The sequence below is a fragment of the Penicillium robsamsonii genome (assembly GCF_028829455.1).
Source record: "Penicillium robsamsonii strain IBT 29466 chromosome Unknown utg000003l_segment0_segment0, whole genome shotgun sequence".
In the NCBI taxonomy this organism is placed as follows: domain Eukaryota; kingdom Fungi; phylum Ascomycota; class Eurotiomycetes; order Eurotiales; family Aspergillaceae; genus Penicillium; species Penicillium robsamsonii.
This window is the reverse complement of record NW_026643221.1, coordinates 1,168,068-1,194,840: the sequence shown is the minus strand read 5'-3', so window position 1 is coordinate 1,194,840 and position 26,773 is coordinate 1,168,068. Positions and strand designations below refer to the sequence as shown.

General features: G+C 47.8%; 10 protein-coding genes across 10 annotated transcripts; 4 read left to right on the top strand and 6 right to left on the bottom strand.

The window, feature by feature from the left end:
- Positions 1–1,178: 1,178 nt before the first annotated feature.
- Positions 1,179–1,655, top strand: N7447_005175 (Acyl transferase/acyl hydrolase/lysophospholipase; the record flags this gene model as incomplete). The annotated part of the gene is made up of 3 exons (XM_057229437.1): positions 1,179–1,219; positions 1,285–1,301; positions 1,375–1,655. The coding sequence occupies 3 exons, from the start codon at positions 1,179–1,181 to the stop codon at positions 1,653–1,655; spliced, it is 339 nt and encodes a 112-aa protein (XP_057084527.1).
- A 507-nt stretch (positions 1,656–2,162) lies between these two features.
- Positions 2,163–3,197, top strand: N7447_005174 (aldo/keto reductase; the record flags this gene model as incomplete). The annotated part of the gene is made up of 1 exon (XM_057229436.1): positions 2,163–3,197. One exon carries the CDS (start codon positions 2,163–2,165, stop codon positions 3,195–3,197), a length of 1,035 nt encoding a protein of 344 aa, XP_057084526.1.
- Positions 3,198–3,500: 303 nt separating this feature from the next.
- Positions 3,501–4,298, bottom strand: N7447_005173 (DUF3425 domain-containing protein; the record flags this gene model as incomplete). Its single annotated transcript, XM_057229435.1, has 1 exon — positions 3,501–4,298. The coding sequence occupies one exon, from the start codon at positions 4,296–4,298 to the stop codon at positions 3,501–3,503; it is 798 nt and encodes a 265-aa protein (XP_057084525.1).
- Positions 4,299–5,069: 771 nt separating this feature from the next.
- Positions 5,070–6,808, top strand: N7447_005172 (FAD linked oxidase N-terminal; the record flags this gene model as incomplete). The annotated part of the gene is made up of 6 exons (XM_057229434.1): positions 5,070–5,171; positions 5,216–5,683; positions 5,744–5,759; positions 5,846–6,176; positions 6,242–6,456; positions 6,528–6,808. 6 exons carry the CDS (start codon positions 5,070–5,072, stop codon positions 6,806–6,808), a joined length of 1,413 nt encoding a protein of 470 aa, XP_057084524.1.
- Positions 6,809–6,976: 168 nt separating this feature from the next.
- Positions 6,977–7,926, bottom strand: N7447_005171 (glutathione S-transferase family protein; the record flags this gene model as incomplete). The annotated part of the gene is made up of 4 exons (XM_057229433.1): positions 6,977–7,290; positions 7,376–7,609; positions 7,658–7,817; positions 7,876–7,926. The coding sequence occupies 4 exons, from the start codon at positions 7,924–7,926 to the stop codon at positions 6,977–6,979; spliced, it is 759 nt and encodes a 252-aa protein (XP_057084523.1).
- A 1,404-nt stretch (positions 7,927–9,330) lies between these two features.
- On the top strand, positions 9,331–12,017 carry N7447_005170 (OPT family oligopeptide transporter; the record flags this gene model as incomplete). The annotated part of the gene is made up of 7 exons (XM_057229432.1): positions 9,331–9,609; positions 9,662–10,222; positions 10,312–10,428; positions 10,486–11,031; positions 11,094–11,271; positions 11,334–11,623; positions 11,679–12,017. 7 exons carry the CDS (start codon positions 9,331–9,333, stop codon positions 12,015–12,017), a joined length of 2,310 nt encoding a protein of 769 aa, XP_057084522.1.
- A 713-nt stretch (positions 12,018–12,730) lies between these two features.
- On the bottom strand, positions 12,731–14,616 carry N7447_005169 (serine hydrolase domain-containing protein; the record flags this gene model as incomplete). Its single annotated transcript, XM_057229431.1, has 4 exons — positions 12,731–13,508; positions 13,562–13,823; positions 13,886–13,999; positions 14,079–14,616. 4 exons carry the CDS (start codon positions 14,614–14,616, stop codon positions 12,731–12,733), a joined length of 1,692 nt encoding a protein of 563 aa, XP_057084521.1.
- Positions 14,617–17,554: 2,938 nt separating this feature from the next.
- On the bottom strand, positions 17,555–18,922 carry N7447_005168 (uncharacterized protein; the record flags this gene model as incomplete). The annotated part of the gene is made up of 1 exon (XM_057229430.1): positions 17,555–18,922. The coding sequence occupies one exon, from the start codon at positions 18,920–18,922 to the stop codon at positions 17,555–17,557; it is 1,368 nt and encodes a 455-aa protein (XP_057084520.1).
- Positions 18,923–19,951: 1,029 nt separating this feature from the next.
- On the bottom strand, positions 19,952–21,561 carry N7447_005167 (CoA-acylating methylmalonate-semialdehyde dehydrogenase; the record flags this gene model as incomplete). The annotated part of the gene is made up of 2 exons (XM_057229429.1): positions 19,952–20,359; positions 20,425–21,561. 2 exons carry the CDS (start codon positions 21,559–21,561, stop codon positions 19,952–19,954), a joined length of 1,545 nt encoding a protein of 514 aa, XP_057084519.1.
- Positions 21,562–22,123: 562 nt separating this feature from the next.
- N7447_005166 (TRAPPII-specific subunit TRS120) lies at positions 22,124–26,673 on the bottom strand (the record flags this gene model as incomplete). Its single annotated transcript, XM_057229428.1, has 3 exons — positions 22,124–25,396; positions 25,467–26,434; positions 26,508–26,673. The coding sequence occupies 3 exons, from the start codon at positions 26,671–26,673 to the stop codon at positions 22,124–22,126; spliced, it is 4,407 nt and encodes a 1,468-aa protein (XP_057084518.1).
- Positions 26,674–26,773: the final 100 nt, after the last annotated feature.

The window sequence follows — 26,773 nt, the reverse complement described above, 5'->3', positions numbered from 1 at the left end:
TCCTGTGGGTTCGTCATCATGCAGTGAAGAATATTTGACGGTGGATTTTAGGGCAACAATTATCAAAATTGGTCTCAGCCAGATCATTTCGCAGCTGAGCCCTCTGCAACAATTGCAGGGATTTCCTTGTGCCATTAATAATTGACTCAAAATAGTGGCCAGTCGAACTTGTTAGGTATAGAAAATCTAAGGGAAAAGAAAGGGAAAAAAAAAAAAAAAACACACACTAGCAATACTAATGTACGTGAACGCCAGCCACCCTCGATCTGAAGAAAGAAAGTGGGTGCAGGGGAGAACTGGTTGAAAAAATAATATGGTTTTTGTACGTGTTCCACCAATTGCAGATCTACATCATAAACTAATACTTAGCTACATAGATAGTTAGGGGTTGGAAAGTTGTGGAAACCCTAAGGACGATCATTATATGCAAGACTCCACATTTAGATCTGACAAGTCACTTCCTGCAGGTAGATTTACTACCGAGCACGGAATAGTTTGGCTCCATTTAATTCAGCTGATCCATATCATCTGGTTAGGTACGGAGTAAACGACATTCTCGTTGGCCCGACGCGTCTACACGGTCTTGTAAATATGGATATGGGACGCGCAGCCTTGAAATGTGTTCTCCACTGGCCATAGGAAGCAGGTTGATCTAGGCCCGTAAGATATGGTGGTGGTTGACCTGATACGAGCTAGCTATGTAAAATCGCCTGCAATTTGTTTAGTTTCAATATAGGCCTTCGTGACGATAGCGTTTCCTACCTTCGCACGTTTTCAACAAATTGACGTCACATCCTAGAAGCCCGACATACATATACATCGAGATTCAACAAGATGAATCTCTACCTTTCGGCGATAACTGATTAGCGGCCTTTTCAGCGAGATATTCGACCTGGTAAACGGCGTGATGTTGGACCGATCCATCCCATAATTCGCTACCCCTTTGAAGAAGCCTTCCCCGCCCTATGGTATATACGCAGTGGCAAGCACATCCGCTGGAGGCGATCGATTTGCAGCTGCCCATTCGACCGGCTGTTCCGACACCAAACCTCGATCCTGCGGCTGCCTAACTCATTGTGGGAGGGCTCCGCAGTCTGTGTTAGAGCCTGGCTTTGTACCTGGATCGCCAGAGGGGGGGTGTCGTTGCATCATCTCAATCAACCGGAGCGGCGCCCACGATGCGGCCTCCTCCCGCATTCATGTCGACTGCGATGCATATGTATGCGAGATCGTCGAGGCCAAGGGCGACGTCGGAGATTTAGATTTCGTGCGACACGTGTCCAGGTCCATCCAACTCCGGTGTATCGCAGTTCTGATCCAAGGCGCTATGGTTCTCCGGGTGTGTTATGCTTGGCTAATTTGCTGTGGTCTCAGTGAAATCCCGAACTAACTTCCTTTGTTTCTACGACAAACCCTACGACACCACGGCCCACGATGACTACACCACCTCAATCCACGCCAAGGTATCCAGCACCTGGAAGCTGCACCTCGCAATGCAGCGTGAGCAACCTCAACCTCCGGGCTTCTTCGCCATGTTATCCAGCATATCCCGCGTCATCGGCAACAAAGGCCAGGCAAACTATGCAGCGGCCAACGCCTTCCTCGACGCTTTCACCAGCTACCGTAACGCCACCGGTCTGCACAAAACACCATAAATCTCGGCCTGGTCGAGAATGTAGGATACGTGTCGGAGCAAGGTGAAACACTCAGGGCGCGTTTCGACCGTCAGCAGTGGGTTCCAGTCAACGAAGACACCCTCCATCACATCCTCACGTACTCCATTTTTCAACAAAACACCATCGCCGCAGGCTCAACAGCGCCCAGCTAACCATCAATCTAGAGTCAATTGGGAGGCATATGATCGAGAGACAGCTTTAGGGAGCGCGTGGTCGTCGAATTATCTGTAGCGCCGATGCCAAGATATCTATATAAAATCAAAGCCCCATTATGTTAAAACTGTAACCAATGAGGTTCGATATGTCATCATGTTGCATAAAGAGGACAGACAATCTCATTGCAAGTCTTTCCAGAAACTCCATTTGTAAATATTGTTTATCCCCTAACCCCGTCCATAAATTATAAAACCATGCTCTGTCCCAACAACTCCCATCCTCACACCCAACAATTTATATTCTCCATCCATCCTCCTTGAACAAGCCAACATGAAATACGTGCAACTCGGCAGCAGCGGCCTTCGCATCGCCCCAATTGGCGTGGGATGCATGAGTTTTGGAAATCCCGAGGGCCGTATCAAGTGGTCAATTCCAGAAGAAGAAGCACTGCCCCTGCTCAACTACTGCTACGAATCTGGTCTCAACCTTTTTGACACGGCAAATGCCTACTCCAATGGGCTCTCGGAGGAGATCCTAGGCAAGGCGATCAAGAAATACAACTGGCGCCGTCAGAATATTGTCATCGCAACCAAACTGTGGGCGCCTGTCGGTCGCGGTCTCGAACAACCAATGGCGATGACTGACGATGAAAAAGATAACTCTGGTTACATCAATGAGTACGGATTGAGCCGAAAGCATATTTTCGACAGCATCGATGCCAGCCTGAAAAGGCTAGACCTACCCTACGTCGACTTGCTGCAGATCCATCGCTTCGATCCCAGAACCCCCGTCAAGGAAACCATGGAGGCGCTTCATGATGTCGTCAAGTCGGGCAGGGTGCGGTATATTGGCGCTTCGTCTATGTGGGCTCATCAACTTCTCGAGTACCAGTACACCGCCCGCATCCATGGTTGGACCGAGTTTATCTCCATGCAGAACCTCCACAATGCTATCTACCGTGAGGAGGAGCGGGAGATGTACCCTGCGTGTGCCAAATTCGGAATGGGCAGCATCCCCTGGAGCCCTATTGCAATGGGCTTCCTTGCCCGGCCCTGGTGTAATTTCTCTACTACCACACGGGGGGAGGATCAAGGTCAGGGTTTTTTTGGTCAGCCTATCACAGATGCAGACAAAAATGTCAATGAACAGGTCGAGAAGATTGCTAAACAGCATGGTGTATCGATGGCGACTGTGGCAATTGCCTGGTCCCTATCCAAGCCTTTTATCACTGCCCCGATTCTGGGAATGAGTAAGAAGGAAAGGGTTGATGAAGCAGTCGACGCTATTTCTCTCGAGCTTAGTCCCGAAGAGTTGAAGAGCATTGATGACCTATATGATCCCAAGAAAGTGATTGGCCATCAATGAGATATGCATTATTGAAGTCAAGGGAGAGAGTCATGTTATTCGAAACTAGTCTAGTGTCTCAAGCAAGGATCTAAAGAAGTTTTGGGAATACGCCTCGAGACTCGTTGGTAGCTAGTTTAATCGAATATCATAATTCTGCTAGTTTTCATCTTGCATTGCATATTAATTTATCCATTATTCCTAGGTAGTTGGAGACCTGGCGCTCTAGTCGCTCTGGTTGTCTCCGTTAATTGTTGACCTATGTAAGCCTTTTCCGATCTAGGCTTGTATTCTCATTTCAATTTTCAGTAGAGATCTACCATATCAATTCACACAAAACAGCGGTCTTTCATTCCGTATTGCCCGCCACCGGTTTGTGGAATGCGCCAAGTCAAGACAGTCTTTGATAATCCACCCCCAAGAACAAGCAAAAGACTCCGTAACCTCCCACCCCGCCGGATCCCAAGGATCACTCCAAACAATGATCCCAGTCCTCTCCGGGTAAGTATTCCCACTCCCCTTCATATCCAGGCAGAGCTGGGTTTCCTCCTCAAAGTCTCCAGCTTGGATCAGATTATCCCTCATCTGCGGAACTGGAAGCAAATCTAGCCACGGGTGGTGTGGAATAGAGCGTTGGATCATAGTGGGTTGTAGACTGGGTGGAAGTGAGCTCTCAAAGTCACATTGCCATGGGCCAGCAATATTAAATGGTGAGATAGCATCATCGTGCAGCTGATCTGATGTGAGGCCTAAGACCGTAGTGTTTTCCATGAGTGCTCTGGTGAAATTGAACTGAATCAGGTGGAGTAGAAGATCAGTGCGGGGAGACCCTAACATGTAATATCCACGTGCCGTCATCTCTAAACGTTGCATCGTGATTTTTGTGGCCGTTGAATGGGAGTGAAGGATATGCACATCCTCAATTGCTTCCAAGGGGATCAGTGAGGTCACGTCCATCATGGTATGTGCTGCTAAAGTTTGTTCATTTGTTGGATGTGTGGCATCACGCGTAGATTGCACGTGTTGTTTAGCAACGAAACAGTTGATGTCGTGTTGATCCTTTCTGTCCGAGCGCTTTGTCGGTTCTTTGTTCTGTAGACCTGTACGTACCGTCAGTTCCATGATTGCTAGGTAATGGGCTATGGATTGAACATACGTCGAGCTCTTTGGTTTAGGCGATTTTGCAGCCTTCGGCGGGTTTTTGGGTCCGTTATGCCTGACCAATCTTCATCCGGCCATGCGCAGAGGCGCTCCGAGAACGGCCGTAAAACTATCCGGTTTTTAGAGGGCTCCTCCATTGTGCGTTTCATCTATACGGTATTTACTCCTTATGCACCTTGATGACAGGAATTTCGGGACATTAGTAAATGGGTGTCGTGAGAAGTAGGGATAGCGTGAAGAGTGAAAAAAGCTAAAGTCTAAATATAATTGTACGAAACCTTGAAGTAGTTTGTAAGGTTGGGCCAATCGCACCCCTCATTGACCCACCCTGTCATCAACCTGCATAACGCTTATCCATATTAGGAATAGAGGATCTATTAGCCGATATTTTCCCGTGGAGATCCATGGATCAATGTATACACCGTCTAGAATTACTCTGCCCTTACACAGAATGTTGTCCCTTGCGAATTGGCAGGTCACATATTTAATCACGATGCATATTTCATCGCCATCGAATGAGGTTCAGGTTGGGTTCCACCCACCTCGATCATTGCACCGGCTCTTCACTTGGCCTACGTTATCATTTTTGGCTGCGAAGATCCTCCGTTGTAGCAGAAAGTGATATATAAAGTCCGAAGTCTCACAATATTGAAAGATGTAGAAGATAAATCTCCATAGCTCTTCTGGCTACCGCAAGTCCCTTCCTTATACTTTCACGTGTGCTGTCTGACAATGCTGCGAACCACTGTTTGGTTGATATCATTTCTTGCTATGGCAAACGCAGGTGAAACCATCCACTTGATCACAAAAGCCCCTGCAAACTGTCAACTAGCAGTATGTCAATGCCCCTTTGGCCTTCCAATATTAACCATGTGCAGTGTGCCCAACTCTCCACATTCTTCGGATCCGCAGTCCACTACCCTGACAGTGATGATTTCACCATATGGGATGCGAAGCAGCAGGAGGTTCGCCCATCCTGTCGCATCGAGCCCAGCAGTGCCTCTGATGTGGCTAAAGCATTGAGTGTTCTCGTTGACCACTGGTGCTATTTTTCGGTGAAGGGTGGTGGTCACTCCAGGACTGCGGGAGACTCTAATTCCATTGGCGGAGTTACTGTGGACCTAGACCTCTTGAGCCAAGTTGATGTCTTAGACAATGGGAACAAGGCACGTGTTGGTGGTGGCGCAACTAGCGTTCAAGTGTACCATGCCCTGGAATCTCGGAACCTGTCTTTTGTCGGTGGGAGAGTAGGCAGCGTGGGTATGGGTGGATTTACACTCGGTGGAGGAACATCCCCATTCTCAAACAAGTACGGATGGGCTTTAGATAATGTTTTCGAATATGAGGTACGTTTTGCTCCATGGCAAACCGCAAAATAGATTCATCGCTGAAATACGTGTTTCCAGGTTGTCCTCGCCAATGGTACGATTACCACCGCCTCCGAGACGCATGATCCGGACCTCTATTTTGCTCTCCGGGGGGAGGCAATAACTTTGCCATTGTTACAGCCTTCACAATCCGCACATTTGCCCAAGGCCCTGTCTTCACCGGGCAGACGTCCTACTCCGCGAATTATACTGAGCAAGTTCTTGACAAGGTCTACGACTTATTTACAGATAAAGATCTCACCAGTGACGTGGAAATGGGTTATGATCTATACTATAGCTACCGCTCGGCGAGTGATGACTTTACTTTGATGGGCACCCAGCGCTACGGGAAGGCAATTCAGAATCCCCCGGTCTTCCGCGAAATTGACCAAATCCCCACATTGAGCAGGGCTACAACCATAGGATTCATGAGCAGTGTGTCGAATGGTTCTATCCCAATGGGTACAACTCGGTAAGTGCTGGTCTTTTGACCCTTCCAAGGTTTTCTTTCTTTGTTTACTCATTATCGTGTGGCAGAAACTTATTTGCTACCCTGACCGTGTCTCCATCTCGCTCCTTACTCTCCCGGGCTCTCCAGATCTTCCAGCAGGAGGTTGAGTCTATCAAGTCTGTGCCCGGCTTAAATACCAACTTGATCTGTTATCCGATACAAAGGAATGTCATCGCAGCCATGAAGAACAGAGGCGGCAATGCTTTAGGTATTGATCTCGAGCGTGATGAGCCTCTTTTTAGTCAGTGCTTCTCCTTCTCAGGCTCTTCTGATCACAGATATCTTTAACATTACTACTAACACGTTCTGTAGTTATTTTGGTCTCCACAGCCTGGTCGAATGCAAGTGATGATGTGACCGTTAACAGGATGACCGCAAATGCCGTTGACAGGATTACGTTGACAGCCGATAAGCTGGGCGTTGCAAATCGGTATACGTATATGAACTACGCATCAGCCGAGCAGGCCAGCCAGGTGTTTTCTGGTTATGGTGAATATAATTTGCAAAGACTCAAGGATATCCAGAAGGCGGTAGATCCTCGTGGAATCTTCACCTCCAAGGGCCTATGGAGGGGATTTGTGAAACTGCTTTAGTTTAGCGGTGAAATGAACCTACTTGTTTAACCTACAGAAGGCAGTGGCATCTTCGACATGCCTTCCTACTGCGTATGGGAAATACCCCTTGGGCTATCAGCAACACTTTCATCGTGTGTTTCCATCAGTACTAGACTAGACCATTTGGACACCCAGTTTGTTTATTGATCAGGTGCTAATGAGTAATTCGGGATGAATGGCCTCGTCGTAAAAGTCACTAACTCCCCTCTGTACAGCTGGTCGGGACCCAATCCGGTTTATCCATTCCTTCAAGTGCGGGTAACTCGCCATCTCCTCCTCTGAAATTTTGCTACGCTTCCATGCTTGGACCCATGGATATGCATCAATATCAGCAATACTGAACTTGCCAAGACCGTTTCCCGCAAGATATTCCCGAGCCTGACAGGTCAAACGCCCAGAAAGGTGGATCTCAAGTACGTTGTAAATGCGTAGAGTTTCGGTCTTGAATTTCTCAATGGCGTCTGCAGATATTAACCAATTAATAAATTATTCCAAGGTTTGTTCTACACTTCCAGTACCAAGTATATCTTGGAGAGGTCAACTTACAGGGTATCTGTTCAGGAGCAAATCTTCCAAAGTGGTTCAGTTGGCTTTGGTTTGGCTGACCCGAAGCATGCCAGAAGATAAGCCACTGCATCATCTGAGACTGCTCTTTGACATTGGAAAAGCTCAGCTGATGATCCTTGTCCGTCGTCTCGATAAGGTAGAGTAGCTCAGCTGATGACTCCAGCACCGGGAAAGGTTGTTCTCCCGTGTTATCAATGAGCACGGGGATTTTCCCTATATGTGTAAGAAATCATACCACCTCACACTTTGGGAGGATTCTACCATTAGGGTTGAGCTTCAGAAACCACGGTTTCTTCTGCTCATCAGTGTCAATATCTATCAAAGAAGTTGTCCACTCTAGTCCATAGATATCCTTCAATTCCTCAAGCAGGATCTGGACTTTCTTTCCGTTAGGAGTCAAGCAGGTGATAAGATGTAAACCCTAGTCTCACGGTCCCGAGGTCAGCATCCAAGCGAAATAAGACTATAGGGGCCAATACCTTAGCATTCTTGACCACCGCTGGGGTTGTTTCTGTATACAAACTAGCCATTTTGTAGCGAATTCAGAGTGAAATGGCGACGTTCAGATTTCTGCTTTTTTATGTCACGCGAGTAGCTCAAAGGAGGTGGCTGCTTATCTTTTGGAACCCCCCGAGGGAACATGTAAAATAATTTAAAAGAGGCATATGGCTATATGGCTTTGACCTAGAGGTCTGAGTTTGTATGTTTTGCGGTCTTAAAATTGTACATGTTTATGCCTCGTACATGTCTCAGCCGTAAGGTGCTAGTCTTGCCGGGCCCCGGGGGGCTTCCCGCATGACAAGCTTCAAGGACACGCGCACTAAGATTTGACTATCGATATTGGTATATTCGGGGGTATAAAACGCTCACAAATTATACTGCCACAATTTGGACGGGCGAACTGGCAAACTCGTAATAGTCTATTTGCCATGTGCTGCTTCCTGCCAAATATCTTCCAATATTCTCTGTCTCTTCCATGATAATCGGAGATTTTTCCCTCTAAGCTTCGCCGTAATTTCACCAGTGAGTGATAAATATTTCCACGGCCCTTCTATTGATTTGATCACTTTAATTTATAAAACTTCAAGCAGGGAGGAAAAACAGCGGATGCCCATTTCCCCACTTCTTTTGAAATATACTATACTTTGCGCTTTATCAAGTGCGTCGAGCCTAGCCAAGAAGTCTAATTTAAAAAGCAGAAGGAACATCTCATCTCGGTTCAAATACCCCACGGAATGTCCGAAAAAAAAAAAGAGTAGAAAACTACTACCCTACCTCGGGGGAGTCGACGTTATCTTAGGGGGTCCGTCGGAATTCCGCCTGCCAAGTGCCTACCAGCTGACCAAATAGTATCAAAATGGCATACATTGGCTAAAGAAAGAACGCACAAGTCAGCGCCAACAAATTGGCATAATCAGCCGAGGACATAGCTTATCTCAAAAACGCCTCCAAAAGCTCTGTCCATACACACAACGCATCTCACTCGATATGATAAGATTCTGATTCGAGGGCGATACTATCTCAGGTGGTAACTACAACCCCGCGGCCTGGGGAAACACAAGAATAAATTGAAACCAATTGCGATCTCATACGGATGTTGGCCAAGGGTCCGAGCTTTCTAGGGTTGGCATGTTGTCATCTTAGGGAAAATGTTATCATCGGGACTAAGCGGGAGGTTCTCAAAAAATATCAGGATTCAATTAAATAATTGAGCTGTGAGGCGAAAGAGGGTTGTATCGTTTCAAAGCCTGTGGCTCATTTTAGGGATGCATGGTACCATGGGGATATTTGCGCCAGTGGTCCGATAAGAACGCAATTTCTCCTATATTGGGGTATAAGAGGCCGGTAGGACCTAGGAACAAACACGCGCAACCATATTTATGGCCATACCTCAGCGTCCTTGGAACAGATAATCATATACATGATATATCAGTATGTCCGAGTCGCCCGTAAAGACCAGTGACATCTCTGTCGCTAGTCAGGAAGCCATCGGTGAAAAGACTGGTGTTACTGTGCTTGCTACAAAAGATGAGCGTGGACTCGGTGACGATGGCCTCGATGACCAACCGGGCGCGATCATCGTCACCGGTGCAGATGCAGCTCTCCATCTGCTGCCTCTGCGAGACGACCATGACAGTGTTTTAACCCTTCGAAGTATATTCCTTTCGTCTGGCCTCGCATGTTTCCAGGCTGTGATGTACCAGATTTATCAGGTACTTTCAATCCATCCATTTCCTGCACAGACACTAACGACTTAATCCATAGTTCAAACCGACCATGGTTACAATTCAGGGAACCTTCATCGTGCTCATCTCCTACTTCCTTGGCAATGCCTGGGCTAAATTCCTTCCCCGCGGCGACAAATTTGAAGCTCGCTGGAGGGCGAAAAATGGCGAGGGAAAACTACCCTTTTGGATCAAGGCGATGAAGGTTTTCAATCAGGGGGAATGGGGTCTGAAAGAGCACGCAATCTGTTCAATTACTGCTACGTCAGCCTCAAATGCTGCTACTAGCGCGACGGTATTCGCAGCACAGGATCTATTCTACAACCTTCCCTTGAGACCGGCGACTGTGATATTGAGTGTTATCTCTATCGGTCTATTTGGCTACGGTATCTGTGGTATTATGCGTCCTATCGCTGTCTGGCACACCGAGGCCGTCTACTGGAGTACTTTGCCTACTGTCAAGACGCTCCAGGGACTTCATTGGCAGACAGTTAAAAACTCGAAGCCTCTTAGATACTTTTGGTATGCATTCAGTGGCATGGCGCTATACGAGACCATTCCTGCCTATATCTTCCCGTGGCTAAACTCTGTTTCTATTCCGGTATGTGGTTTGTCTATTTCAATGTGTTCTGACTCTCTTCGGTTATCGGGATTTGATCTGAACAGAAGTGACTGACTTCGTATTTATAGTGCCTGGCTGCACAAAAGGCCACTGGTGAAACCGCCAACGTACTAAATAATGTCTTCGGTGGAGCCACCAACAACCAGGGCATTGGCCTATTCACGCTGTCGTTCGATTGGCAATATGTGAGAAAATGCCCTCTATACCCACCTATTGATCTAGCATGTCTCTAACAGAAGCAGCTCACATCTTTCCAAACCTCCCTCCCTCTCAAACTACAAATTCATCAGGCTTTAGGGATTGCCACTTGTTTTATTGCTATGATGGGGATATATTATGGCAATGCCTGGAATGCGAAATCGCTTCCATTTATGTCGACGAGAATGCTCATGAGCAATGGCACCACATACCCTTTGGACGAGGTCTTCCCCGGCGGTGTCCTTAGCGAAGCCGCCCTGGTCGAACATGGGCTACCCAAACTCACTGGAACGTTTGCATTCGCAATGTTTATGGCCAACGCAGCGATTGGTGCCCTGATCGTTCACTGCGCTCTATTTTGGGGCAAGGATATCTGGAAGGCCTATAAAAGCGCGAGAGAAGGTAGGTACGATGATATACACCATGAGCATATGGCCAAGAACTATAAAGAGGCTCCATGGTGGTGGTATATCACTGTGCTCGTTGGCAGCTTTATCCTGGGTATAATTGTCGTCACAAAAGAGAACATCACCTTGTCAGCTTGGGAATACGTGGTCTCACTCGCGCTGGGATGCATTATCTCACCCTTTGTGAGTACAGGATTCCCGATAATAATCTTCCTAGAACGATGCTGATTATGACCGTGCTACAGAGTACCATCATCTATTCTCGCTTCGGTAATGGTATTGCTACCAACAATTTGTCCAAAATGCTGGCTGGTCTCATCCTTCCTGGACGCCCAATCGGTAACATGTACTTTGCTGCATGGTCGCATAACGTCATTAACAATGCTGTTAATCTTTCCAATGATCTAAAGATGGGCGAATATCGTGAGTACCTCCCTCATCCTTTAATTAGAACCCGATGTTTATTTTTGAAAATTCTCTTTTAGTCAAAATCCCTCCGCGAATCATGTTCCTGACACAAATCTATGGCACAATTCTTGGTGGCTTCATCAACTACGCCATTATGATCTCTATTGTATCGGGCAATCGAGATCTTCTTGTCGAGGGTGATGGAAACTCCTCCTGGAGTGGTGCAACTATACAATCTTTCAACACCAATGCCGCATCATGGGCTCTGGCTCCTTACATCTATAAGATCGGTACCCCATATGGGGCTGTACCCCTTGGTATAATCGCCGGTGCCGGTGCTGTGATGGTTCACGCCGTCTTCCATCGAGTAAGTATCCTCGCCCTTTCTTGTTCTAAATGAAGCTGACGCCGGGTACTTTTAGTTCGTGCCCAAAATTGGAAACTTTGATACGTCAGAAATCAATCTACCGCAATTCATCCAATACGCCGGTTATATCCCCTACAACCAAAGCCAGACCTGTGTCCTCTTCACCTGGATCCTTGCTGGTTTCTACGTTCAGTTTTATCTCCGAAACTACCGGCCGCGGATCTTCAGGGACTATTCCTATCTGATTGCAGGAGCCTTTGATGGCGCTAGTCTGACGGTTCTATTCATCCTCTCATTCGCTGTTTTCGGGGCTGGTGGAGTCTCGCACCCATTCCCATCGTGGTGGGGAAACAACGCGGAGGGCCACTACGATTGGTGTCCGGCAGCAGAGTAGGAGAAGCGAGTCAGATGATGGGGAAATTGAAGGGTCCCTTGCAGATCGAGGGGTGTAATTAGTTAACTTGATGTCTTACCTTCGAGGCATAAGCAAGACATAATCATGAAGGTTTCCAAAGCCCCAGATTCACGTGGATCTGAACTACATCCATCGTACCCCGTCCATAAGGACTTCATTTTAGTATTCTGAGCAAAGCCAGAGCTTCGGTGAGAATTGCCACCTCGTTCTCACCTCTCACCCAGTCTCCAGCCTTCCCACCCATATCATCCACACTCACGCTGGGGTGCCGATTTGGTGCTGAGGGTGCATTTAATATTGACCGCGTAGAATACATGGCTTAAGTACGGCTGAGCGGACTGGAAGCCCTGTTTTCCACACGCCATGGTCGTATGTATTCGGTTAGATGTGGAAAAGAAACATATCTTGCATAGGGTTGAATGCACAAAGGGAGAACATGCAAGAATACTCTAGGTTGAGAAATTCATGGAATTAAAGTCCACTAGTTTTGGCGGTCGATGTAAAATGTTAGTGCCCATTCTAACAAAGAATCGCGACAAGGGTAATCACGGGTCAGCTGAAGGTTCTAGGGCACCGAAGGCACAATTTAAGGTTGAGTGAAGGGGAGAACGATAAAGGGGGAATTTTTTGATCTTGCCCATTTCATGCGCAGGAATGAACCTAATATTCTATTTTATTACGATTACCCCAAGTCAAGACTTTTGAAGAGTTGTGTGCAGCGCCCGAGGGGAGATGCTCACTGCATTACCGTTCTGATCCAGGTTGAACACAAACTCATCAATACCCACATTACCATACACATTTGAGTCGATGGTCACCCATGTAATGCAGGACGAAGTAAAGGGCCCAATTCCAGATGGCAGAGCCGGTGGAACCACAGCCCTGAAGGAGATCCGCCCTGGACTCTCGAGGCCGGTGGGGTACAGGCGAACGCTGAGCTGCGAGGGGTCACTGATACCATTTAGGGCCATGAATGCATTGAGCATATTGGAGGAGTTGTTGATCCAATTCGTAACAACCAACCCAGGCCCATTGTCTGTGGCAATGGTAATTGAGGAGTTACTACTGCCCAGAGAATATGTTCCCGCAAAGCGCTGGTGTGCTTGGTTTTTAGCGCTTTGCTCGAGAGCAGGGATCAAAATTGCTGAAATGAGATCCGAGGCTAGTGCAGCCGAGAAATGAGTGTTGTTACCGGCATTGAGGATTGTGAAGCCGACGCCGTGGTCTACAGACAAAGCGAGCACCGACGAGTAGACGCCAATGTCTCCTGCTTTGGTGTAGAGGTCTATTGGGCGCTGCTTGCCAATTGAAAAAATCTCCCATGGTGCCCCAACATCATAACCTAGGGATGCCGTATGAGCGGCGGGCTTCATCCAGCGTCTTGTAATGTCTGTGGGGACAAGAGTGCTGTTAAGAATGGCCCGTCCAAAGGCGGCCATGTCCTTTGCAGATGAGTAAATTCCTCCGGCACTGGAGATGTATGAGCTTTTGTGACCAATATGGATTACAGTCAAGATACTCACGGAGTCTCGTCACCCATTGGAAAATTCCAATATTTCTGGCCTCCTGAAGTGGGAACAACACCTAATGAGATATCGGGCGTATTGTAAAAGGTGCGGCTGAGATTCAGTGGTTTCAGGAGCTCATATGTAAGAACATCCTCGAAATCTTTACCAGTGATCGCCTCTATAGCATATCCGAGGATCTGAAAGGCGGCATTGGAGTAGACCGGCGTTGATGATGTGGGGAAAATAGGGCGGCTCTGCACCAGCCCCTTGAAAAACTCTAATATATAGGATCATATTAATACGGGTCAACCCAGATAGGGATATTCCGGGCGAACATACGCTTCCTGTTGCATGGAGTAGATACACCACAGGTTGGAACTTGGGATTCTGGCAACGCAGGAAATCCCAATTGTTCGACCATCGGAGCTTGCGCCGTAAGGTCAAGGACAGCATCTAGGTATTCTGTCAGTTGCACTGTTCATAGGGCGTCGCCGCAAGGGAACCCTAACAAGGGACAACTAGGATCACTCACAGTCTCGCGCGATTCCAGCCAAATGACTAGCCAATTCTCCAATGGTCACTTCATTCCACTTAGTAAAGTCAATTCCGTCCTCCCATTTCGTGGAATTCCGGAAAATGTCAACGGCGGCCTGGCGCAACTCGGGAATGTACTCTGCAATTGGATCCTGCAGGTAGGAGAACCCGTTTTCAATCAGGAGCAAAAGCATAGTAAAGAGCTTAGATGTGCTACCAATGCGGAATATAGTGTTCTCGTCGACCTGGCTCACACCAATGGTGGTGTCAATCTCGGCGGAAGTGTGCGACAGGGTAAGCAGTGCACTAGGGTCATTTGCCTCGAAGATTTGCAAGGAAATTGAATTCGATGACAGATTTCCAGCACTGATAGCTTGCTGGATCGTCGTGGTAACATTTTGGAGAGCCGATCTAACAGTTGGGTCGGTGGATAATCCTGTGGGAGCAGGCCAGCTCGGGCCCAGGAGAGGACATAATTTGACGGAATTGGCAATCGAAGCAGTGCAGAGAACCAGCAGCAGTGAATACCACTTCATGGTAAATAAAGTTTTGGTGAAGAGTGGTGCTTAAAGGGAGAGGGTTGTTACTCCCGTTTCGTGGTGACCCGATGTGAAAACGGTGATTAAAGTATGTATTAAGTCGCACAAGTGGGGGACTACATTAACGAGGCCTATATAAGTAGCTGTCGGGTCACGGACTACAAATAGGAAGCATTCCAGCACGGTTGGGGTCTCCCATGAAGGTGGAAGGCATACATTCCACCTCCGTTTGTATCAACCATCGGAATGTGCCGTCTCTCCCACAGTCAATGCGTCGATTATAACCAAACCCTGTCCTGTTAGGAGCATCTTTAGTGTAGCTTAGGCTAGCTACTACTACTACCGACGATGTAACGGGCCAGAGAGCGATGAATTTGAATACGCAGGGAACAACACCTACCGCATCACTAGATTTACTCAAGCCAATGATTCGTATATTCGAGCTTCACCTTCTTATGTTTATGCCTGGTAGGTCTGATCCCGGGGGTATTGCCTGACCATAGTTGAACTAATGGAGGGGAATCCGGTGATCGCATTCAACCATCTCACTTGAATTGGAGGCTGTGTTTATTCGAATACTCTTGGAATACTCGAATGCTGGTCCCTGACACCACGAAGGGGGAATAGGTTCCTGCAAATCGTTGGAGGCCTTATTGTCGCAACACTCCCCTGCGAAGCACCCTTGTTAGTAAGCGCAAAGCTCCTGCAAAGCCCCCTTTTGTAGGGCAGCGAAGGGAATACATTTTTACTAGGACGGAAGCATAAATAATAATTTCTAACGAGCCTAGTTAGCTAAATTAGTACCTTCCTACCTTAAATTTACACTCTAATAATCTTTAAATTTTATCGCATCCATAAGACTCAGAATAAAGGTAGTATATAAGAGGAAAACCTAAAATTATAATAAGGGATTATATAAATTATGTAGTCGGGATACCTAGATACATTTATTTATAACCTAATTAGGGACCCAGCCTAACGGGTTGGGTCCGGGTTGGGTTCGGGTCCGGTTAGGCTATGCGGAAGGCTAGCTTCAACCCGCACTCGGAATACGCTACGAGAGCTTGGCATTGTATATCTGTATGCAGCTCCATGGCACGTGATGAAGCACTCATACTCCATAGATTTGGAATCTTCTGACAGAAATCTGACTGTATGGAAATGTATGGTATGAACTGAGTATATTGGAACTCTCTGACTAGCAATAAAACAGTATGAACGCGCGAGTATAAATAGACTAAATCACTTGCACTTTGTTCGGTTGTATGGAACCAACGTTTGTGGAGATCCAAGGTAAATTTACCTTGTATCCGATCCGGGGTTTTAGTACTGTAACCGACCGGGGTATATGGCTCCGGTATTTGACATATTCTATTCGATTATGATTTGATTATGAGGAGTTCGGCGGGCAATGGGGATGGAAAACCTTTACTATGTGGTATAGCTTTGTTGGATGGGTCATAATACCTCTATTTTTGGGGGGGGGGCAGACGCTCATGATGATGGCTTTGCGCCACTCGTCTATGGCTAATGTTGTACAACATGGCGAGACAGCGCCGCTTCCGGGGTGAGAAGGAACAGGAAGTGAATGTCGAGTCGGTTTTAGCCATCTCTTATATCCGCATTAGAATTTCCATCAATTAATCAACGTAAATACCACCACATTGCTGGCTGGCACAATGATGTTTCCGATGTAAGGAGAGAGCGACTGTCGGTGACCATAGTTCGATATATGGCCAAACGAGCTTCCAGCTCATTACACTGCAACATTTCGCAGCTTTTTGATGGCATTCCTGTAATGTCCTTTTGTGTCGTCAATCGCTACCCTCGAAGACGGTTGGTATCATCCACACCTCCTGAACTCGTTCGCGGGCAATTTCAACCTTCGTGATATCTTCTAGATTACGAATGCCATCGTTTGTCGCAAGAAAGCGAATGCTCTTGAAGTACCGATCCGAGCATGTATCAAGCGAGACTTAGTATAAGTCGCGATATGCTAATCTGAATGCTGGCAACTCTGATAGCTGCAGAAAAATACAGATATAAAATGCCAGCTCGACTGGGAGGGTTGTAACATTTGACTGGGTTTGCGCTTGGGGGGTATTGCCTAAGTTGAGTCAAAATAAGGGGTCGACGTAGGTTGTCAGCCCAGAAAGTGAATTGAAATGGAGATCCAGACCCCACTTGCCGCCTAGCTCATTCTTTTCTCCATATCACCCCCACTGAGGCTTACATGTAAATTATTTGGTTACATGTTAAAACATAATCTACTACGGATTACTCCATACGCGTCAATAGATTAAAATCTTAAAGCCAGGTGTGACTGCAAACATGGATGCAACCTTGAACCTCGGAAGGTTGATTGATTATATACTCATTATTATGTAAGCCGCCAAGATTTCAAAGTTTCACCCGAGCCCTAAGTGGACCTTAAAAATCCGTCCCATGCAAAAAAATTCAAAGCAAAAAAGAAATCTCAGGTTTGGTTTTTAGGAATAGCCGAACGCGGGGGTCGAACCCGCAGCCTTAAGATTAAGAGTCTTACGCTCTACCGATTGAGCTAGCCCGGCCGGGCTGTTGGAGAGAGGAAGAATAAAATGGTACTTGACCAAGGTCTAAAAAATCACGGTAGTTCCTTTTTATCAAACATATCATATCCAAATTTGTGCTACCACTTCACATTGCGAATTATATTCCTTTGTCTATATCACTCTTACTCTTCAAGATTTTTAGTATCAATAGTCGGCACTCCCCATGAATGACTCTCCCTTCATTGATATAGTGCGGTGCTGTGGTTATATATAATATAGATGGTATGTCTACTCATCATATATCATCGAAAGATATGGCGATAGAGCGAGAATAGAATTCCGTAATGGCCAATTGGATGAGAAAAAGGTGGTCCAGTGACTTCTGTACCCAGGTGTTGTTTGATTCATTCCCAATTACGATACCCAAGCAAGTAGGCTTCGTTATCGGGCCATAATCCCATCGTTTGCTTCTCCTCCTCTGTCCACTTTGAGATGTGAGAAAAACACAAAACACCAGCCTCTTGACACCTTTGTTCCAAACATTCAAACCTCGCAACATTCTCCGGTATCTTGAGACCATGAAATTCAAGATGTATCGTAGCTAATTTAGGGAAGCTCTCTGAGGCAGTCAATTCTGCCAACTGATCAATAGCGATATTGAAAGTTTCATCGTACTCGACAGAAACATATAAGATCTCTAACGAGAACGGAAGAACATCCCGGAGTTTTCGCATCTCATCATATCCCTCATCATTTCCCACAAGATTGCAAAAGAAAGCACAAATAACCTTCAAAGCGGTAAAATCAACAAAAGATCCCATCCATTCATCATCATAATCTTCAGCATCATTAGGCTCGACCCAAATAGACTCCAGCGTTGACTTGTGGAGCGAAAGCGATTCGTAAATTTTCCGCGGCTGATAGATATCATAGGAGACTTGTCCTCCACCATGGGTAATACGGAATGATTTCAGTGCTCTGCAGGCCTGAACCAATTCCCGCATCCCCTCCGCAGCATTGCTTTCTTCGAGGTCGATGTCGGTTATATTCGAGCAGCGTGGCGAGATGATTTCTTGCATCGGAAATCTTGGGTCATCTGATCCAGGCATATACTCTTCATCATCGCCATCCTCATTCTCGCCCAACATAAAGCAGCTAACTTTGCGCATTGACGGGATTTTAAAGAATGCGTCCATGTAATGTGATGAGAAGGAGCCCTCTGTATCCGCATAAGCTACATACGCTTCCTCGAGATGAGGAAATATCGGTTCCGAACCAATAGCAGCTTTTTGCAACATAACCAAAACATAGTATGAGCCGTACGGCCAGATGAGCCCGAGTTTCCGCAATCCCCTCAACTGCAGAATAAGCAGAGCCAGCCATGCATCTTCGTTGTCCCGTTCGAGATCTTTCAACCAATTAGATCTCTCTTCGTCGGAATATCCCGTCCTCTCACAGACTAGTTTGCGTACAAGATTGCTGTCAAATTCAACTCTGTGCTGATTCTTTCTATTGGAGCTTCTGGGATCCCAGCCCTTCACCATCAGGGACCGAACAAAGCTAGCCAGCCTCGGGGTTCGGGTCACGGCGTATAGGAAGATGTTGACTGCTCGGTCCTTAGCCTGCCGTCCGTTCAGAGTCACATCGGTGTAAAGGCTTCGTTTGAATACGGCGTGCAGTCGACGTGATGAGCATACCAGGGGATAAAGATCTTTGCTCTTGAGATAGCGCGCAATTAGATAATGTATTTCCGCGGGTAGATCGCTAAACATGATTGCAGGGCACAGTTGATAATATAACGACGACGCTTAGCTTTTGTCGTCTCACAGGGCGGCTGTGTGCAGATGCCAAGGAACTAAGGGTTTTAGTTTCATTTTGAAAATCCAATCATATCACGCTCAATGTCAGATGAGGGGATATAGAATACCAACTAAGAGCGATATTGGTATGGAGACAGAAAGAAGACAAGAGCTCGACCGTTATTGCAGTGACATTTCCTTCTGGCTACCGACGAAGGGAGGGAGAGAAAGACGAATCATTGTTATTCAATCTAGAAAAAAGCCAGGCATTTATACCTTGATGCCTGGCAAACAATGACAGATGCGATCATCCAACAATTTCTAGTAAATAAAGCCTCCAGTCTTCAAATTTGTAATGTTGCACTGGAGTAGCTGTAGATTCTCCATCGCTTCCAAGTCTTCCTACCTGCAAGCACGTACGGTCCAGGTGGAACTTGAGCTGCTGGGATTCCAGACTCAATATCCCAGATTTGCTCCTACCAAACGACGTAAAAACTGGCGATTCCTCTGTCAGATTGAAGCCAACTTGATCCGGCCATAATCATTCCGCATATTTTGATGATCGTAATAACCATGAGGAACTTCTTGCTCTTCTGTCGCGAGCTCAAGACTTCTCAACAATTCATCCTAATGTCGACGGTCAAAGATCTATCTACACTCCTTCTGGCTATATCAGTGAGGGAAAAAACATCCAAAATGACATCCAAAATGACATCCAAACATATTATTTGTGGGACCTGACCTCAAGAAGCTATCAGGGAGGCACCCGAGCAGGGTAATTGAATCAGTTAATATCAATACAGTATCCATGAATGTACCTACACCTAAACATATCCTACATATCTTAGTCAATTTTGGTATATTACATCGCAAGCTTCTGCCAGTAAACCCTTATTCATGCAATGATCTAAAATGCCCAAGACATGTTTACGCCTATCAAGGATCCACCCTAATCCCGAGATATGTTTTCCGAGTCCGCCATATGCAAGTGATCATGACCAATCAAGTCATCGAGGTCGGCTTCTCAAGCTCAGTAGCATCTTCAGTTCTCCAAAGCGACGTGACAGTCTTCCACTGTGTATAGAATCGGATACCGTCCTTGCCATAGAAGTTAAGCAGTCCCGTTCCAGCCACGCTTCGCTTGTTGCCGGTGAAAGAGAACATGGGAAGGGGGACGGGGATGGGAACGTTGATTCCAACCTGTCCGGACTCTACGCGCTTCTGGAAGTGTGTTGCGCTAGATCCAGACTGGGTGAAGATGACTGCGCCGTTGCCCCATTCGTTGCTGTTGATCAAGTCAATTGCGCTGTTGATGGTATTGGCTTCAACGCAAAGCAAGACAGGGCCGAAGATCTCCTCTTTGTAACATCTCATTTCGGGTTTCACTCCGGTGATAATGGTCGGACCGACCTATTGAATTGACGTGTTAGCAGGGTGGTTCATGGGAGTTGAAGTAAACATAGCGACTTTCTTACCCAGTTTCCGTTAGGGAAGCCCTCAGGCTTCTGGTCCCGACCGTCCAAGGCGATAGTAGCACCCTCCTTCTCCGCACTCGAGATGAGATCCACACAGCGATCCCGGCTCTGGGGTGTGATCAATGGACCCAGATCAGAGCGGGCATTGAACCCACTTCCAGCCTGATATTCCTTGGCATTCTCAATCAATTCAGGAAGCCATTCGCGGGCCTTACCAACTGTGATCAAAACGCTGAGCGCCATGCAACGCTGACCAGCCGCTCCGAACGCCGCACCAGCGAGGGCGCTCAAAGCATGCTTCTTATTACTATCCGGCAGCAGAGCCGCGTGATTCTTAGCTCCCAGATTCGCCTGCACACGCTTCCCGTTTGCGGTGCCACGTTCATAAATATATTCGCCAACCTTATTCGATCCGACAAAGGAGATAGCCTTGATCTCCGGCGCGTCCAAGATAAATTCAACAGCCGGCTTGGAACCATGGATGACGTTGACAACACCAGGTGGGAAGCCGGCTTTCTTGCAGAGTTCCGCGATGATCATAGTGGCACCGGGGGCGCGCTCGGTTGGCTTCAGAATCAAGCAGTTACCCGTGACAATGGCAATGGGGAGACTCCAGAGAGGGATCATGGCGGGGAAGTTGAATGGACAGATAGCCGCGACGACTCCGAGGGGGAGACGGTAGGAACGGGTTTCCATATCCTTCGCTACCTCGAGAACCTCACCGGGAAGCTGGGTGGTGATTCCGCAGGCTGTTTCACAGACTTGCAAGCCGCGGAGGACATCGCCCTTTGCGTCAGCGAAGGTCTTGCCTTGTTCGGTGACGATGGAAATTGCTAGGGAATCCATGTTCTCGCGGACCAGGTGGGTCAGTTTGAACATCATTTCCTGTCGCTTCATGATGCTGGTGTCTCGCCAAGCGGGGAATGCATTCTGGGCTGAGATCACTGCGGCTTTGCACTCGTCGAGGGTTGTTTCGGGGACTCGTGAGACCACATTGTTTGTTGCGGGGTCGTGGACCTCGATCCATTTGGTTGTTTTGGAACTGACCAGTTCATTGTCGACGAAGTTTTGGGTTTCATGGATGGTATCAGGCTTGTTGTGATCGCCTTTATAGGTTAACGTAACGAGATGGGCCATGATTGCGAGTAGAGAGAGAGAGAGAGGTCAAAGATGAATTTCCCAAGGAAATGGGGGCTATTTAAGTAAAGTGCGGGGAAAAGCCCGCGATTGCCATGTTACATAAAGAGCCCCGCAGAGGTGATATGAAGAGGGCTCCTATCCTTATCTAGTAAGTTCTAGGGTTATCTAGGATTCCCGTATCTAGATGTTATCAGTATGACTAATTCTAAACAATACTATTTCGTGAAAAGTAGTATGTATACACTCTGCTATATCCCTACTACTTTTACCCCACGGACATTACATTTGAACCTTAGGAAACCCGGGGGATAGTGGAGCATACTCTGGACCAATAGAAAGTGGCGAACATGCATCTACCCGCATTGGTCAAATCAGAACCTTGGACATCATCCTTATATTTGTAATTCAGTGGCAAAACTTTGTATCAGAGATTTGTACAGGGGGGTATGCTACATGGTCATGATCGAATTAAGCTAAAGACAAGAAAATAGAAGCTAGGACAGATGGATGTCTATGCTCTTGAAATGACAGACCAAATCAGAAGAGCCCAACACCAAGATCATGCATCACTTGCATGGATAATACACGATTCCTTTGCATGCCAAATGCGACGCCGCCGCACGACATCCGCACCAAAAGTATCCATGATACCATCCTCGTTGTAGCGGGGAGCAGAATCATCGTCTTCACCATCATCGAAAGACGGACGCAGAAGTCGGGCTTCCTCAACGCTGGCGCCAAACTCGTATTCGCCGCGGCAGAGAACCGTGACGCCGATGGAGGCATTGGTGGACTCGCCGCTAGGTAGGATGGGGAGTGCTTGTTGCAGCATTCCGGTCCACACAAGTCGACGGGTTAGATCTAGGGCGATGTTATTTGGCTGGTGGCGGAGGCTGGGTTGAAGACGGAGGAGGGGGTGGATGGGGCGGGAGGAGCGGTTGTGGACGGTGACATGTAAGGTAAGGAGGTCGTCTGTCTTGACGCGGAAGCGTGAGCGGCCCGTTTGTTCCACTGCGTCAGACGTCTCGGGTGAAGATGATGGCAAGGTCAGAGAGAATTTCATTTCGACGTCTTCGAGGCGCATGGCTTCGACCATACGGTTGTTCAATCGGACGTTTCGAAGGTCAATGGATCCCTCGCGGCCTGTGGCAGACTCCTTCCAGCCTCCGACAACTCTCTTGAGGAGCTCTTCCCGGAACCAGAAGGCTTCGCGCGAGGCCGCCTCGGCTTCAAAGGATAATTTGTTGGCGCTGACGACGAATTGTCTCCGAGTACCGGTGTTGACGACGGGGATAGAGGCATGTGGATTATCCAAGTAGACGCGAGGCAAAACCAGAATAAACCGAGAAACCTGGCCGGGCTGGAGCTCCCCATCGACAGAGTACTTGCCCTCAGGAGAATCCTTGCCCGTCTCCTTCGGTGGAAGGGTTGCCATTATGTGTTCACTTACGCGCAACCACACCGACAGAGGACTTGGCCAGGCGTTGCGCAGGTCAAGCAAAACGACACAGTGATCAGGTCCATAAACCCCGTTACCGAGACGCCCGAGAATTTGCGAGAAGGGGTCGTTTTCAGTGGTGGAAAGTAGCGCATCCGGCTTTTGTATCGAGTCGACGGGGGGTTCAATATGGTTCTTCCAGGCAAAGTCACCGGTAAACGGAAGGATGTCACACCGGGCGACCTCCACACTCGCATTGACCGTGACTGTTAACGGTACAAACAATTGCCGGGTGTAGAATATATCGGGCAATTCACCCGGGGTTGCCCCAACACAGGAGTAGTCAATCTGGACTGTTGTGTCCTGCAAACCAGGCTTTCCGAGAACATCAACGGTGAATGTTGCCTTCTGGCCCGCTACAATCGAACAATCACTGGGGTCCTGGCCCTGGCGGCGCCATCGTAAAGCGGGCTTGGTTGCTAGTTTGAGCTCCAGCTCATAGATCTCGACCGGCAATAGATCCTTGTTACTCAGTGCAGACTGTAACTGTCTGGTGGTTGAATCTTGGAAGGTGAATAAGACAAAGTCCACGGGGCACGAAGAGGCATTTTGAAGTGTAACAGTGAAGGTTTTAACTTCGCCTTCAAGTACCATCATCGCCGACTGCGATAGAGACATAGATTCAATGACAAGTGACGGTTGTTTGGCGATGACCTTGACTTCATAAGTTGATGTTTCAGGACCTTTCTTGACATCAACCTTGCCATCTTTTGAGGTCGTTGAGGCCCAGGAAAGCGGGCGCTCTGTAAGAGGCTTCTTTGCCCCCAAACCTGTTCGCTTAATTTTGACATCAGGCTCAGGTTTCCAGAATGTCTTGAAGATGGGGAATCTTCGCGTTCGACAGTGTCGCACTTTCACGATACATCCTGTGATCTGAAGGTTGCCTTCCCCGTGAGCGACGCCGAGAACAGTGATATCCTGCACAGAGAGGGGTGCGATGGCAAAGTTTTCTGCCACTGCATCAAATGATACACCACTGCTCTCTAGGCGTAAATGTTCAATCTCGATCTCAAATTCGTATGGGTTTTGCAAAGTTACTTGGAACGATGCAGGTTCATCAGCCACAGTGAGCATTTCCAATGCTTTGCTAGTAGGCTTGGCGAAGGGGTTGTACAAGAACGGATCCTTTTTCGCCTTGTCCGAACTTGTGGTAACCGCATCCAGTTCCGTTTTGGACCGCCGAACAGGCCTTTTGGGATCTGGGAGTGACAATAGCTGGACATCACGTACTAGGAAGTCATCCCAGTACTCTGCGACCATATCAGAAATACCTAGCCTGGTGCTGGCGCCCACGGTGCGCTTAATATTGTTCAAAAGACGGACTTGTTCATCTTGCGGTAGATACGGCGGGGACTTGTATCCTTCACCCAGCATCATATCCCCCCGAATAGTCTGCAAAAGCTCAACTGTGAAACGGAGAACTCCATTAAAATCTGGTAGCGCTTCGCAGCAGTTGATGCATGCTTTCAAGACATCAATTTTCAAGTTCAAGTCACCGTAACGATCAAGTACTACATGTCGGAATGCCCGCTCGGCAATACTAGCAACCGAATCATATTCAGTGCCTTCCCGAGCCTCGCTCACCCCAGATGATTGGCTTTGTCTCTTCTCCCATTCGGAGAACGATGAAGGTTGAACTCCGTAGATTTCTCCAATGGTCGCAAGAAGGAGACGCACACTTGACTCCATATTGCCAGGGCCTGTGTCTAGAGAATTGACATCAAATGAGGTATCGCCGAGAGACGCCAGCCCCGCAGCAGGATGAATGCCAACCTCCGCAGCACCAATTTTGCGTGCTTGCACTAGACTTGGTACCATTACAGAAAGAAGCTCACGCAGAATGAATGCTTTCTTTCTGGGCAGGTCAAGAATATTAAGAACAGCAACAACGCCTACGATGATGGGAACAGCGTCAGTTGCAGGTAGACTCCCACCAGGGGCAAGCGGCAGAGCCCGGTATAAGAAGTTGGCAATCTCGGACTTTCGGAGCAAAACAGTCCCCCGAGGAAGCTCCAGCTGGAGCAATGGAACCAATTGTTCATTCATCACGATGTGCTTCAAAGCATTGTCATCCAAAGCTCCATCACGCACGCGAGCAGACACCATCAGCCGCGCTAAGCGAATCACCGTCTCCGAAAACACCAGCTGCGGAAGAGGTTCGTCTGTGATATTTGCGGCGCGGGTGTAGAGATTTAGGATGTTGTTTGAGAGGTCTGGCAAGAGATTGGCCAGATTGTGTAGAGAAATAATCCTATTCCCAGCGCTACTAGGGGTTGTTGAGTCGCGGGAAGGTTTGGAAGATTTGTCCGCAACAGGGTACAGGACTGATGGAATCTAGTAAGCAAGTAAGTGATCTGGCACAAGTACCGAGGGTATTTGATGGCGTTGTTAGCCATTCACATACCTGGAAATCCATGCCTGCCCACCCAAGCATCAGCAGGCAAAGAAGAATGGTTTCGAGTGCTTTAGCGTGCCAGATGTAGTCGCTGCTTGCTCGGGCATTATTGACCGCTTCGGTCAGTTCCTTGAGAGCATCTGGCCATCTTCCCGCCTGCAGGAAAAGAGTTCCAATGATCACCCCAGCACGACCCTTGATCCGGTTCTTAGTTCTGTCAGTAGCACTCATGCCACTGACAGACATCCGGTCGCGGCTATGCTCCTTTGGGGATGATATTGAAGGTGATCTGCCCGAGTTTGTACGACTGGATAGGTGAATTGCCCGAGTGATCTCATCAAACGTTGTAGGAGTCTCATGATCGCTAGGAGCTGGGGAGCTGGCGTTGGAGCTTATTGGAGTACCATCCCGTGTTCCGTTCGGGCTAGATGGTAGCTGTGCGGGCAGAGTCATACGATTCAAAAGTCGATCTACTGGCCGTGGCCGTAGTTCTGGGTTCCGGTGCGGGCCCCATGAAGATGCTTTAGGCGACTCGATTGAGGGTATGCTTTGAATGGTCTTTGCAAACTCATCCATTTCGGAGAGCAAAACCGACGTAATATCGCAGAGGACTGTCTTCATTGTCGTGGCCTTGGAGGCCTGGGGCGGAGGAACCCAGAGGACATTATCCGGTCCATTCGTGATCTTATCCAAGCCATGGTGATCAAAGACCAAAAGTTGGTTTACCAAAGCACGTGGATTCCTCTCCTTCACCCCATCAAGTTCTTTCAATAATTGATCCAGTCCCTCCGGAGTGGGGTGATTCTGCTCGCCGCCGGTGCTCTCGGGCAATTCGGACCCATCTGCGATCGCAATGATCACTAGTGGCTCTCTGTATAGCTCAAAGGGAAATAATTCGAGATGCGAGGTCGGAGGGACCGAGAAGGAGAGGTCGTAAAGAATCAATCCGGTGGGAAATGCCAGCGGTGAGAACATGTCTAAACAAGGCAGCACGTTAGTATATATGGTAGCAATATCTACAAGCTTCTCGTAATCATGAGTAGGGCATACTTCTGTTTGGCCGCGCATCGGGACTAATGTCCCCTAGTCGAACTACATTTTCAGCTTGTAGTCGAGCAGCGAAGCTCAAGAAGCGCGAGCGCTTGATCTTGCCGATGGGAAGGAGGAGCGCCCTGAGGCGCACAGGCGCAATTGGGGACAGAGGGTCAACACCCATCCTGTCAGTTGAGAACGATTGATGATATTAAGCCCACATCCAAACAATTACCTAGACAAGCTTCAGGCGTCATGCGATAGGGGAGATTGCGTACTGGACG